Source organism: Vitis riparia, chromosome 4 (genome assembly GCF_004353265.1).
Source record: "Vitis riparia cultivar Riparia Gloire de Montpellier isolate 1030 chromosome 4, EGFV_Vit.rip_1.0, whole genome shotgun sequence".
Taxonomy (NCBI): domain Eukaryota; kingdom Viridiplantae; phylum Streptophyta; class Magnoliopsida; order Vitales; family Vitaceae; genus Vitis; species Vitis riparia.
In genome coordinates, this window is record NC_048434.1 from 18,698,920 (window position 1) to 18,714,284 (window position 15,365).

The 15,365-nt window shown below is 39.4% G+C and overlaps 2 protein-coding genes across 3 annotated transcripts; both read left to right on the plus strand.

Moving 5' to 3' along the window:
- Positions 1–599: 599 nt before the first annotated feature.
- LOC117913247 (F-box protein At5g07610-like) lies at positions 600–9,821 on the plus strand. Its single transcript, XM_034828207.1, has 2 exons — positions 600–706; positions 8,308–9,821. Exon 2 carries the CDS (start codon positions 8,381–8,383, stop codon positions 9,452–9,454), a length of 1,074 nt encoding a protein of 357 aa, XP_034684098.1. The 5' UTR covers positions 600–706; positions 8,308–8,380; the 3' UTR covers positions 9,455–9,821.
- Positions 9,822–10,986: 1,165 nt separating this feature from the next.
- On the plus strand, positions 10,987–15,077 carry LOC117912479 (proline-rich receptor-like protein kinase PERK4). Of its 2 annotated transcripts, none has more exons than XM_034827069.1 (9): positions 10,987–11,121; positions 11,320–12,025; positions 12,146–12,664; positions 12,816–12,908; positions 12,987–13,057; positions 13,167–13,243; positions 13,630–13,771; positions 14,093–14,254; positions 14,517–15,077. In XM_034827069.1, exons 2-9 carry the CDS (start codon positions 11,416–11,418, stop codon positions 14,763–14,765), a joined length of 1,923 nt encoding a protein of 640 aa, XP_034682960.1. In that variant the 5' UTR covers positions 10,987–11,121; positions 11,320–11,415; the 3' UTR covers positions 14,766–15,077. The 2 variants fall into 2 exon arrangements, with proteins under 2 accessions (XP_034682960.1, XP_034682961.1); XM_034827070.1 differs by having other exon boundaries at positions 11,320–12,016.
- Positions 15,078–15,365: the final 288 nt, after the last annotated feature.

Sequence of the window (15,365 nt, forward strand, 5' to 3'; positions counted from 1 at the left end):
GAAAAAAGTAGTATATAACATAAAGATAGAGAATATTATAAAAGACAAAAAAAATAGATACCGATATCGAACTTTGAAAGCATCTTATGTTTTTTTTGTTTCTTGTATTTGCACCTTAAATCACGAGCTTTAACTATATTAAGTGTCTCTAATGCTAGCTCATAAATTATAGAGGTATACTTAATAATTCTCAATTTTTTTAAATATCAAAAATATTATATCAAATATTCTTTAATAATATATATATATTAAGAATTTCAAACAATTTTTCAATAAAAAACATTGCGATAACATTTATTATTTAGGTCGCAACACTTTCATTACATTTGTAATTCATTTTCAATCATTTTCTATTATTATTGACTACTTGTTATAAAGTCATGGATTAATACCAAAATTAAACTTTGAATCAAACTTCATTTTACTAGATAGTAGACGGTGATTTGATAAAGAAAGCACTTACTCATTGTGTAGTGTATGGTCAACCAGCTTCTGGTTTGACTCCATCCTGGTAGGAGATAATTGTAGCCTGGGACACAAACACTCCCTTTTTTAAGGTGCAAACCCTTGGCTCTAGCCTATAGTCAAGCCCCGGTCTTCTCCAAAGCTTTCCTAATTAGAAAACTTACAAAAGCACCCAATTCAAACTTCTCTCTAGAGTCTATACCCACCGACCCCTTCCCCTCTCAGAATCAAATCGATTGAGGTATGAGTTTATGCTTAATTATTCCATTTATTTCAGATTTCTCTGTAGTCATTACGTTATCAGTGCTTAGCGTCTTTTATTATTTTCGATCGAAATGCTGCTGACGGTGATTCGTTGTTGTTTTTTTTTTTTTAAGAGAGAAAATGCCTAATTTTGTTTACACAATTTTGATTAATTTATAAGTAAAATAGCTAACTTTTCCGATCATGTATTATGATTTGGGCTCTGTTTGGTTCTCTGGAAAGATGAGAGAAAACAGGGGAATTTGTAGAATAGGGTTTCTTATTCTCTCCGAGAAGCAAACTGAGTGTAACTGTGTCTGAAGTGGTGAAATTTGGTAAAAAAAAAAGTACTAAAGCTCTGTTTGGATCACGGAAAACGGTAAGAAAAAATGTATCGAGAAATCCATAACCTCTTCTTTGGTTTTGGGTGAAAGCTTTTTATTAAGTTCGGAACCTAATTATTTGTTTCTTTCCTTAAATTTTTACTCTATATTCTCTGTTTCTCCTACTTTGTCTTAAACTTTCAAGGATCCGGAGAGACCCTAAAGGAAGAGAATAAAGAAAAGGGAACATATCTTCATTTCGATCATTCCCGTTGATTATATTGAAATTGAGTGGTTGGATTTGAAGTTGATCTTCACCATCCATCCAATATACTAATAAAAACCAATGTGGTATTTGATTCATTAATTAATATTAGATAGCCTCTCATTTATGGATTTTCCTCATTTTGATTGCATAGAAATTGCAGAGTTTAGTGCAATTTTCCATACAGGAAACAAAACAAATGGAGAGAGAAGAAGAAGAAGAAGAAGAAGAAGAAGAATATAAAAAAAGGCGACATTTTTTAATCTGAAGTTAGAATAGATGTGAATTTGTCTAAAATCTAAATGGTAATCTGCAAAAATGTCATTCAAACTTAATATTTATGATAAGAGTTAATTTTGTCTTTTAAATATTTGGACAAAATATTTGAAATAAGACTTAATTTAAAAAACAAACAATACTAGCATATAAAAAGTTGGTTAAACTTTAGATAGAATGTTTGAAAATAAGGCTTCAAGGGTATTTGGTTAAACTTAATAGTTAATACTTAATGACTTAAGGTGATTTCCAGTTAAATTATGCTTAAGTCATTAAGTCATATTAAATTATTAAATTGTTCATCAAAGTCATTTTTAGCTTTAATTTGAAATATTAAGCTGAAGCCCTATTTGGATCAACTTCTAAAAAGTCAAATACTCTTTTTTAAGCTCAATAAGATTCTATTCTTGTTTGGCTAATTTTGTTCAAGGAGCTTATGGCTTAAACAAGAGCTTAATATGGAAATCAGGAAAATGTTGTTTCTTGTAGAAACTTATGTCTTATGTGATAAGTTCTTTCATGTTTAATAAAACTTTTATAATAATTTTTTTTTGATAAGTAAAGGATATGCATTAAAAAAGGCAAAACGCCGCAAAGCATACAGGAAGTATACAAGGCAGCTTAGTGTCACGAGATGCTTCAAATGACCCTCCCCATGGGCTTATATAGGAAGAGGGAAGCTTCTGGAAACTCCTGGAGCCATCTACACCAAGCCATTGGTGGGAAGAGTGTGGAAGGTTCTAGAGAAGCCTAGAGATGTCCACACATCTCTACACTATAGTGGAAGGCATGAGAGGAGTCCAAGGCTTTCTAGAGACTTCTAGGAATCTCTTGTATATTCTTGTACATAGGGTTGTACATAGAATAGGGTAGGATGTTCTAGAATATTCTTGATTTGTAAGGAACCCTCCAAGGTTCCAGAGAGTTCCCTTGGTGCTTATAAATAGGTGAGGGCCTCATTTGGCCAAGGCACCACCCAAATCACTTCCTAACCAAGCAAGTGAGCTTCTAAGCACTTGTAAAGGCTTCCTTGAGTTAATAAGAGCTTTCATTCTTTAAAGAGTTGCCTACTAAGCTTCTTAAGCTTTCGAGTCGTGAGCGTCTTAGCCTAGCAAGCTAAGCATTGGGGAGCAAGGCTGACTTAGCAAGATCAAGCGTCTTGACTTGCCTAAGTGTCGCACGAGCTTAGTGAACGACTAAGTCCGTGACAAGTGGTATCAGAGCGCGGTTACGAGGTGGGCATAGTAAAGGAAGCATGTCGGGCTCTAACATAGAGGAGAGTAGCGTGCAAACCTGTAGGAGGGAGACCGAGCCTACTGCACGGGGCAAGGCTAGCCAAGGTGGAGCTAGCCATGGCAGACACTCGGGAGGGGTTGGACTTGATCGAGTAAGGCATGGAGAAGGGCTTAGAGGATCTAAGGGAGCAGATCCAAGACCTTCGTGAGGGGGTGCAAGTCTCACAAGTTCAGCCAGTGTCACACGAGGAGTTCATGTCCTTCCAAGGAAAGGTCTTGAGCATGCTTGCTAGCATGGAGTCAAGGATAGAGGCCTTGGCCACTCGAATGGAGTCCCGAGATCAGGAGGTTAGGCAAGAGTTGGCCATCTACAAGACTGCTGTGTCGGCACAGGTCATGGCCACACATGAGGCATCTAGGGTGGAGGTGTCGAAGCCACAAGGGTTTAGTGGCAAGAGGGATGCCAAGGAGTTGGACAACTTCTTATGGCATATGGAGCGATACTTCGAAGCTATCACATTGACGGATGAGGCGACTAAGGTGAGAACTGCGATCCTCTACCTTACTGACACAGCTACTCTATGGTGACGTCGAAGGTTTGCCGATATGGAGAAAGGCATTTGCACCATAGAGACGTGGGAGGACTTCAAGAGGGAGATCAAGAGGCAGTTCTACCCCGAGGACGTGGCTTACCTGGCTAGGAAAAACATGAGGTGTCTCAAGCACACAGACTCGATACGCGACTATGTCAAGGAATTCTCTTCGCTCATGCTTGAGATTCCTAACATAACTGAGAAGGAGTTGTTATTCAACTTCATGGATAACCTGCAAGGGTGGGCCGAGCAGGAATTGAGGCGTCGAGGTGTTCAAGACTTAGCCACTGCTATGGCAGTAGCAAAGTCTTTAATGGATTATAAGAGGGGAAACTCCTCCAATAATGAGTCTTTGGAGGATAGCCACGCCATGGGTGGGGGAGACGAGGTTCCAAGGGACCACAATGCTCCTAAAAATGGATCAGGCAAGACGCCTAACGTCCGAGAAGGAAGGGGTAAGGTGGAAAGGAAGGAGTTCACGCCTAAAATCAAATGCTTCCTATGTGACGGTCCACATTGGGCATGAGATTGTCCAAAGAGGAAGGCGCTTAATGCCATGATCGAGGAGAGGGAGCAGGATGACGAAGCACATATGGGCTCAATGCAGCTACTAGATGCCCTCCAATTCAACCCAAAGCCTAATACGCCTAAGACCTCCTTACTAGCAGGGGTGCAAGTAAAGGAGGAAAAAGGGGAGCGAGCTGAGGTAGCCCGTACACACATGGAAGAGGTCACCAAGGGAAAGGTGAACTCAATGGGTAAGAGGAAGCAGCACTCTGAGCATCGAAAACGCACGGGTCTGCATCCATCTAGAGCCTCACGGGAGAAGGAGGTGAAGAACATCCTGGCTGAACGGGTCACTAGGAGACAAAGGGTTCCTCCTGTGATAGAGTATCTAGTCTAATGGAAAGGACTACTTAAGAGGCAAGCAAACTAGGAACATGTGGATGCCTTGAGAAAGTTCTGGAAACACATCGAGAGGTTCAGAATGAGGCAACGACGAGGACGTCGACGACATCGGTGGGGGAGAGTGTCACAAGATGCTTCAAATGACCCTCCCCATGGGCTTATATAGGAAAAGGGAAGCTTCTGGAGACTCTTGGAGCCATCTACACCAAGCCATTGGTGGGAAGAGTGTGGAAGGTTCTAGAGAAGTCTAGAGATGTCCACCAATCTCTACATTATAGTGGAAGGCATGAGAGAAGTCCAAGGCTTTCTAGAGACTTCTAGAAATCTCTTGTATATTCTTGTACATAGGGTTGTACATAGAATAGGGTAGGATGTTCTAGAATATTCTTGATTTGTAAGGAATCCTCCAAGGTTCCAGAGAGTTCCCTTGGTGCTTATAAATAGGTGAGGGCCTCATTTGGCCAAGGCACCACCCAAATCACTTCCTAACCAAGCAAGTGAGCTTCTAAGCACTTGTAAAGGCTTCCTTGAGTTAATAAGAGCTTCCATTCTTTAAAGAGTTGCCTACTAAGCTTCTTAAGCTTTCGAGTCGTGAGCGTCTTAGCCTAGCAAGCTAAGCATTGGGGAGCAAGGCTGACTTAGCAAGATCAAGCGTCTTGATTTGCCTAAGTGCCGCACGAGCTTAGTGAATGACTAAGTCCGTGACATTAGGCCTCAAAAAACAAAAACAAAGAATCACCTCCCTTTAAGTGGAAGCTATCCACTCTAGGAAGCCTATAAGGGAAAACGCCTCCTCACCTACATACAATTTGGCCCAACTCCACAAATTACAAACAAAAAAATTCTTTAACTTTTGAACGTTCAAAATCCCCCCCCCCCTTTTAAAAGCTAATCTATTCCTCTCCTTCAACACCGTCAAATACACAACGGAATAGCATCCCATATCTTTTTCCTTTTCTTTCCCACAAACGATCCCCTCCAACTAGCTAAAACCTCCTTTACAGTTTCTGGAAAAACCCATTTCACATCAACTAAACCAAAAACAATATCCCATAAAGCTCTAACCACCGTACAATGTATAAGGATATGATTTACACTTTCTTCCTCACAACCACACAAGAAGCAATGATTTGGAAGTTGAAGTCCTCTTCTTTGAAGTCTATCCAAAGTTAGCACCTTCCCCCATGTCGCCTCCCAGGCAAAAAAAGCAACTTTAGTTGGCACCCTTGCCATCCAAATGCTTCTTGAAGGAAAACCTATATCATCAGACTTCGCCAACAAACTATAAGTTTCCTTGACCCTAAACTGACCACTTCTTCCTTTCCTCCATAGAACCGAGTCTTCCTCCAAGGAGGGTTTGAAACCCCTCAATATGTGGAGAAAGTCCCCAACCAACTCCAACTCCCAATCATTGAAGTCCCTTTGTAGGTTCCAATTTCCTTGACCCGAATTTTGATCCCACATTTCCTCAACCGTTGAATTCCTTTGCGCAACCATACCAAAGAGATGAGGGAAACACTGAGACAATGAAGATTCTAAGCACCACACATCTGTCCAAAATCTGATCATGTTGTCCTTCCCTACTCGGAATGTCATGTTATCCCAACACCACTCTGATTCTTTCCAAATCTCCTTCCAAACCCCTACTCCAATCGCCCCATTTGCCTTTTTGGGCCTCCAATCAAGACCCTCTTGCCCATGCTTCACCTTGATCACTTGTCTCCACAGATTATCTTTGTCACAGGCATACCTCCATATCCACTTGCCAAGTAAAGCTTTGTTCAACAAAGCTAGCTTCCTAAGTCCTAGCCCGCCTTTATCCTTGTCTGTACATACCACCTCCCATTTAACCAGATGAACTTTTCCCTCCATATTTCCCCCTCCCCACAAAAAATCCCTTTGCACTTTCTCAATCCTTCTAACAACAACCTTGGGCATTCTGAAAATAGACATTTGATAGATTGGCATGCTAGCCAAAGTACTTTTTATTAAGGTGACTCTTCCTCCTTTAGAAATATATTGTTGTTTCCAAAGAGCTAGTCTCCTCCTTACTCTCTCCTCCACCCCATCCCATATATAAGGCGCTCTGTTTGGGGCCCCTAAAGGAAGACCCAAGTACTGAGAAGGTAAAGACCCCACCCTGCAGCCTAGCTCAACAGCCAACTCCTCCATCTCCACCACCTCTCCAACTGGAATGATTTCACTCTTGGCTAAATTAATCCTTAGACCTGAAGCCGCTTCAAACCAGAATAAAATCCAACTTAAGTGAGTTAGATGATCCTTTCTAGCCTCACAGAATATAATTGTGTCGTCAGCAAAAAACAAGTGAGAGATGTTCAAAGGGGGGCCACTTCCACCCCTTATGTTGCATCCTGATAAAAACCCCCCCTCCACAGCTCTCCTGATAAGAACATTTAGCACTTCCATCCCCATAATGAAGAGGTAAGGAGACAAAGGATCCCCTTGTCTAAGGCCTTTAGTGCTAGGGAAGAAACCTGCAGGCACTCCATTAACCAACTTTAGTGTTATAATAATGAAATTATCTTTTAGAAATTATGACTTAGGTTTCACCTTCAGCTTCCGTCTAAAGCCAAAAAGAGGAATCTATCTCAAATGAGGCCTTAGTTTATTTAATAACTTAAATTAAGTCATCAAGTCAATTAGTTATTAAGTTGATTTACCAAATACTCTATTAATTTTAAAAAACAATTGGTATTAAAACATCTTAAGTCTATTAGACTTTAGACAAAAATAAACAAGGTCTTTCTTTCTTTCTTTTTTTTTTTTTTTTGATATCCCTGGAAAGTAAAAAATGAATGTAATAACTTAAATTAAGTCATTAAGCAAATTATGTTATTAAGTTGATTTACCAAACACTTTATTAATTTTAAAAACTATGGGTACTAAAACATCTTAAGTCTATTAGACTTTAGACAAAAACAAACAAGGTCTTTGTTCATTTTTACATCCTTGAAAAGCCAAAAATGAATGTAATCAATCGATAACATAATTTTGTTTATATATGAGCATAAGCTAATTCTAAAAGTGATGAGTTATCATTAGAAGTTGGTTAAAATTTATCCCAACATAGATGAGACTCTTCAATTGATTGAAATAAGGTATTAGATTTGAATTGAGTCAAATTAATAAGTATTCAAGTCCTTTCTATAGTTGGTTTTATTTTTTTTCCCCCTTTTTCTTTTTGTTTATTTATTTATTCATTTTCTATTCAAAAGAAGAGGAATAGCAAAGGAGAGGATTTATCCAATATGATGTTTTAAATCAAGGATTTGGGTAGTGTTGTTTATGAGTATGGGGATGGGCTGCCGACATAATGTGGTTTATTGATGCAAAAAAAAAAAAAAAAGGAAAGAGAAGAAAGAAATGGCTTAACTAATAAATGAAAACTTTTTTTTTTAGAAAAAATAAATAAAAAAGGGGTAATTTTTGCACACTTAAAAGATACAAAATTTAATAGACTTAAAGTGTGCTTTAAACTATAGATCATTAGTTTATTGTGATTTGATTGATGCTAAAGTGCTTAATTCAGGAACCATATGAATGAGTCTCTAGGAATTCAATAAGGTCACAATTTAAATGCTTCTTTGAATCTTTGATCAAAGGGGCCAAAAATCCTCCATGAAACACATTTTAAGCAATATGTCAATTCGATGCTACCTATGTTGATATTGATAAATTTATAAAAGTTGGATTTGAAAAAAGACTCATTTCCTATTGACAACCTTGTGTGGTTAGGGTCCATTTAAAGTATGGGCAAGATTCAAAATCCACTGTGGAATTATGTCAAGGATATAATATTTTGCATAGTTTACATAATAGGTCTAAGTGAAACATTTTAGGAGAAATGAACCAAAAACTGAACATATTTCCTGGTTCCTAAAATATTTCATATGTAATCATTTCATACTCATCAAAGCCACTAGAATGAACCAGGTGGTATTTGTTCTCTCTTTTAATGCTCTCTATCATGTGTGTAGATTTTCCAAATGCAACCTGATAGGTGTGAAGTCTGATCTCATATCAAGCTGTGGAAATTTGACTGAAAGTTGGATGGATCGAGGAAAGAGACCTAGTAAGTCCATTGTAGGTGGGAACAATAAGATCTACATGGACCTGAAAGACATAATAAGGGAGTATACCCTCCCTTTTCTTCCTGCAAAATCGCTTTTCAGGTTCACAGGGGTTTGTAGGGACTGGAAGATGCAGATCTCAACACCCTTCTTTGCCCACAACCAGTCAAATTCATTCCATGCTGTGTCAGGCCTCTTTTATCAAATCGCTGGCGAGCCACCCTCATTCATCTCACTTGATCCAAAGGCTTATGGTGTGCCTGACCCATCTTTGAAGTTCTTGCCTGTTCCAGTTGACATCAGAGCCTCTTGCAATGGACTACTCTGTTGTCAGGCTCGCACTGGGGACAAGGCCTACTATATGTGCAACCCTGCTACCAAAATGTGGAAAAAATTGCCTAAACCAGATGCTGATCATGGGACTGACCCTGCCCTTGTGGTCATTTTTGAACCATCCTTACTCAATTTTGTGGCTGATTACAAGTTGGTTTGTGCATTCCCATCCACTGATTTTGATGATGGATATGAATTTGAGATATATTCCTCTGCAGAAGGATGTTGGAGAATTTCTCGGGAGATTTGCCTTGGGGATAGGAAACTCCTGCCAAGCCCAGGTGTTCATGTGAATGGCATTGTCTACTGGCAAATGAAGCATGGCGTGCTAGTTGCTTTTGATCTTGCAAGAGAGCGGTCACAACTCATCTATGGCATGAAAGGGGCCTTGTGTGTGATGCAAGGGAAGCTTTGTTCAGTTTCCATGCATGGCTGGACTGTAACTGTGAACGTGTTGTCTAATGTCTACTCAAACACCATGGAAATGCATAGCAAGGCCAGGACATGGGTGCAGAAACGACTCATCAATTTAGACCCTTCAGCTCTTGGTGCGGGTTCCTGCAAGCAGCCATCAGTGGTGTTTGCTGACAGTGATACAGTGGTGATTCACGACGGGACTACAATCTTTTCTTATGACATGAAGAGCAAAGAAACTTCGGCCTTGGGCAGTGCAGTTGGGACGAGGCTGATTGCATATGTGAATAACCTTGTCCATGTGTAGTTAGGGCCTTCTCTTCTCAGTCTTTTGTTTCTCACTTGATACAATCTCTAGCCATGAAACTTGAATCATGGGCAATCGGATTTGGTGATAATGTTTTAATCCATGAAGGTTGGTGCGATTTTTGAGTTGTCTCCATATAGGGCGCCTTTTGTTTTTTGGGAGCCCCAAATGCCTTGCAGTAAGGAGACACATCCATTTCCGCAATAGGGTTTTCATGGTTCTAGTACAAAGTATTACATATGATTTTAGATATAGATTGATATAAGGTGCATGAAAAATATTCGGCCATGTGATTTTTTGAGTTGGCCACGGCTACTAGTTTATGTGAATCTTTTTTGAACCACATTAATCCAATTGTTTTTGTTGATCTATGGCGTGTATGGGATGCACTGTCAAAGTAGAATGGTGTCTCATAATGGCTATGAACATGACTTGATTTCTGAGATGCCCTTTGTTGAAGGACGAAGCTGAAAATGTAGTCCACTGAGTAATGCTTCTTCAATATGATACTTCTCTTCAGGCCTCTGTGAAGGTTCTCAGCTCTCCTGTAAAGCAGGCGTGGTGCCAGCCTTCTACCAAATCATTTTTTTTTATTTGCTATAAATCAATTAAAGTGTTACTATTGTGTTTGACAATGATATTTTATAATTTTTTTAACATTTGAATTAATACTTTTAACACTTGAATAATAAAAATTTTAATTAAAAATTTTAAAAATGCTTCTTAGAATTATTATCAAATATATTATTATATTAAGATAATTTTAATGAAAATGTTTTCCTTATAATGATTCTAAGAAGCTTTTTTAATCTAAAAAGTATTTTTTAAAAAAACATTAAGTGTTAAGATAAAATTTAGGAAACACTTTTAAAAATTTTAAAAATCACTTATAATATTGAAAAATGACATGAGGAAATAATAATTTTTCTAAAAACACTTTGAGTAGAAACATTTTCATACTTATTGTGTTTCTAGTGAAACTCTAAAAATGATTTTTTAACATTATAAAGAATTTTTCAGATTTTTTAAAATTTTAACAAATGGCTTCTTTTTCACCTTAATCAACCCAAGTCCGAATTTCCAAGTGGTTGGGAAAAATTGTTTCTAATTTTTGTAATGTTAGAAAAAAAAATTCAACAAATGATAGAAACATTTATTAAAATCACCAATGTACTTTAACTCTGTCAAGATTTATATTTTTATTCTATTTTTTATTTAATAATAAATAAATGGAATTTACAATCATTTTATAACTTCTTGATGGGATTTTTTTATATTTGTAGCAAATAGTAATTATAAAAATGATTTAGAAAAATAAGATAAGAGACGATATTAATACAGTTAAGTTACGTTTAAATTTTCTTCTAAAATGAAAACATACTTTAAACTGATAGCGCAAGGGAGAAGGAAATCATGGAGGGTATAGATCAAGGAGGCGGAGGAAGCGGAAGCAAAAGAGCAGCAGCCAGGAACTGGTAAACTGAATATAACCAACTCAAACTAAACCAGAGGTGGCAGGGACTGAAGGATGAGAGACAGATAGGCCCCCTCCTTTGTAGGAGGGCAGTAGTGGGGAAGGAGGCCTCCCCCTTCCCCTTGTCTATCACGTAATTCCCACTATGCTTACCGTTTTTCTCTCTTGCTTTCCACAACCCTTCATTCATCAGGTAATTATCCTTTCTCAAGCATGCTTCGTCCTCTTCACATTCTTCATTCTTCATTCTTCCTCAACCATGGCTAACTTAATTCATATATGGGGTTGTTGTATATGAGAGTTTCTCATCAACGAGAAACTGGCTTGGTAAATTCCATCATCATGTAATTAATGTGTTTTGTTTTTAATTTTAATTGTTTATCTTCTTCAGGGGTCCTCAGGCCTTGAGACGGGCAGTTACAGGTGCGGCGGAGTCACCGGCGTGTTTTCACGTTGACATTTGCCGGTTGTTTCATTGATTTAACAAATGGCTTCGTCCCCTGAGACTGCTCCGTCCAGCGATTCTCCGCCATCTCCTACGCCGTCGTCGTCGCCATCACCACCGTCCCCTGACGCGTCTCCACCTCCTTCCGAATTCGATGCATCTCCACCCTCTCCCAATGCATCGCCACCACCTCCGGCTGAACAGCCACCCCCTTCTCCGGCGCCATCCGACGACTCCACGCCTCCTCCATCACAAAGTTTATCACCTCCTCCACCGCAAAACTCCCCGCCATCCCCCCCTCCCCCTCCTTCCAACAATGGTTCTCTTCCATCACCCCCACCACCTTCGGGAAGCCGTCGGAGTCCCCCACCACCCAATGGTGTTCCGCCACCTCCCCCACCTCGTTCTCCATCCTCTTCTGGAGCCTTAGCACCACCACAAAGAACACCGCCGTCAGGTTCTACTAGTTCATCGTCAGATGATTCATCATCTTCGGATAGCTTGGCTGTTGTAGTAGGAGCAGCAGTTGGGGCAGGGCTACTCCTTATTGCTTTGATCCTCATTTGTGTAACATGCGCCAAGAGGAGGAAGAAAAGAAACCAACAGGCGAGTCAGGCGACGCAGTATCAATCGAATCCATCGGGTAAAAATGGTAAACTACATTTTTAATTAGTTTCCACTGCAAATAATACCAACCATTTACATTATCATATCAAGCTTAAATTATATTTAACGGAAACTGGAATATTCCTGTTCTACGGCTCATGGACAGGTGGCAATTATTATAACAGTTCACAGCAATCCAACTGGTACAACTCTTCCCAGTCAGCAGACCATGTTGTTAAACTTCACCAACCACCAGGTGGTGGCTGGGCACCTCCACCTCCGCCAATGATCAGCAGTGGCGACATGAGCTCGAATTACTCAGGCCCTCGTCATCCCCCATTGCCACCCCCATCACCAAATCTTGCTCTTGGGTTCAATAAGAGCACCTTCACTTATGAGGAGCTAGCTGCTGCTACAGGCGGGTTTGCTCAGGCTAATCTGCTGGGTCAAGGAGGGTTCGGGTATGTGCACAAGGGCGTGTTGCCCAATGGAAAGGAGATTGCAGTTAAGAGTCTAAAATCAGGTAGTGGACAAGGAGAACGGGAATTCCAGGCTGAGGTTGAAATTATTAGCCGTGTCCATCATCGCCATCTTGTGTCACTTGTGGGATATTGCATTGCTGATGGGCAGCGGATGTTGGTTTATGAATTTGTTCACAACAAAACATTGGAACACCACCTTCATGGTAAGTTGTGAGATCATGGACTAGCTTACTGACATTACCCTGCTTCTATATAAAACAAACCTCATTTATACAGAATAGATGTCCTTTCCAATGAGCATTGCTTTCTAACAGTCAATTTTTTTCCTAATCATTTCAATTATCAAAATTTCAGTTGCAGGAAGTGGTCGACCGATCATGGATTGGCCAAGTAGGATGCGTATTGCATTGGGATCGGCCAAAGGGCTTGCTTACCTTCATGAAGACTGTAAGAAACTCACATCCCCTGTCCCCCCTTTTCTCCTCCTCTTCTCTCTCTCATATTCATTTGTTAAAACGCATGCAGGCCATCCAAAGATTATCCATCGTGACATTAAAACTGCTAATATTCTCCTGGACTACAACTTTGAAGCCATGGTATTTGTCCATAACATGTTTTCAACTCTTCACATGAATATATATTGTTAAACATTAAGTTTCGCATGCTATGTTGCCCAAGCTCACCCATCATGCTGTGATCATTCAGGTGGCTGATTTTGGTTTGGCTAAGCTGTCTACTGACAATTGCACCCATGTCTCTACACGCGTCATGGGAACATTTGGGTAATGTATAACTTTGTGTTTAAGACAACTTCAAGAAATAATATCTATACTGTGATCTTTTTGAGGGAAGGAAGAGACCTTGGATTGATCCATCTGGGTTGGAGAGATTTTTCAGTATCAGGAGAGAGCTATTCCCTGTTCTGTAGCTGGACTTCTATAGAAGTTTAGTTTTATTTTCCACCAGTGACATTAGATGATTCCTGAAAGTAACTAGTGTCTTAGATGCGGGTTTCCTTCACAAACTTATAATGGACTGTTGGAGATCATTTCAGCAACTAATGAAATTATTCTTACTTGAAGTTGCTCCCAAGCACTCCCCATATCTCAAAACAGAGGAAATTCTTATGAGTCTGCTGGCTCAGAAGTTTGTTTATATGGAAATGCAGGTATTTGGCTCCAGAGTATGCATCTAGTGGCAAGCTAACAGAGAAATCTGATGTTTTCTCATATGGGGTCATGCTCTTGGAACTCCTAACCGGACGAAGACCTGTTGATAACGCTATATTCGAAGAAAGCTTAGTAGACTGGGTTAGTAGTTATCTAAGATTTCTGAGACTTTATTTGAATCAAGGAAACCAAATTATCTGCACATAGGAAAAAAACAAGAAGATAAATTTGGATAGTCACATGAGATAATTTTATTAAGTTCAAACTTAATTTGTATTTTTCTCTACTTTTTCTTTCTTCCATTTTCCACTTCATATTCATTTCCACTTTTCTAGATTCAAACAAAGCCCAAGTGAGTACATGACAGATTTTCTTTGTCTTGGCTCACAGAATGAAGATGTTATGGAGAAATTTTTTTCATTATCCCTCATTTCTTCCTCTTGTTCCTGAATTGACAAACAGGCTCGACCACTTCTATCGCGTGCATTGGCGGAGGGCAACTATGACGAGCTGGTGGATCGATTCTTGGAGAACAATTACAACACTCAGGAGATGGCACGCATGGTGGCTTGTGCTGCTGCCAGCATCCGGCATTCTGCTAAAAGACGGCCAAAAATGAGCCAGGTATGGAGCCCTATAAGTGTGTGCTTGATAGAAATACCATGGATGCTTTCCAGCAATATGAATACTAAGTTCCCTTATATATGGCAATGGAAATGCTTGAAAAAATCCTAGTACATAAAACGGACAAAATGGACCAACTACTTATCTACTTGATTTCCAAATGGTAGCTAGTGGCTCCGAATAAATCAAAGCTTGTGAAAGAAGAGTTGATATAGCATAGTATACTGATTGATTCATGATTGCTATGCTGAATGGAAAGCAGATTGTACGGGCATTGGAGGGAGATGTATCACTGGAGGACCTAAACGATGTGACAAAGACCAACCAGAGCCCCGCGTATAGCACAAGTATGAGCTCAGAATACAACACAAGAATCTACAACGCTGATATGGAGAAGTTCAAAAAGATGGCATTGTCGAGCCAAGAGTTTGGAAGCAGCGAGGATGGAACTAGTGAGTATGGGCTTAACCCATCCTCTTCCGACAACTCCCAAGAGATGACCCATCGTTAAGGAAACCAGATGGACAACCTCTAGAGAGGCCCAACTATTGATCATATTGCCAAATACAATTATGTTGGTCATCATCATACCCTCGAAAGAAAAAAATTATGTATATGTGAATAATAATGGGGCTCATTGTTTCTAAGCCATTGTTTTAATTTGGGATGTTGGTTTTCTTCGGGAGATTCAAATTAATCAAAGGTGGGGCGGGTATTTTCATTTAGTTGTGTTTTCTCTTGTTCTATGGGTTTGTACTAATGCATGCAGATACATAATCTGACTTTATGTATGAAGGCAGATCTAGTTTTAATTATTACTTGTTGTATATTAGCTGTCTGCAGTGTACATTTTGAAGTATTCATCAAAAGCTTAATTGGGAATTAATCCTCCATTCTTCCTTTTTTTCATTTTTCTGGTAGTAACCTCATTTTATCCTGCTTCCTTTTTCCTCTTGCCTTGGATGATAGGGCACCATAACCCACTAACTATAGGTCAAAGAGAGTGGTTATAGTCATGGTCACTTGTCTAACTAGTTACAACTATGGTTAGTAGCTTAGGAGTGTACGAGAGAATCATTTATTAAGTATTTTTTAAAAAAATATTACAAGA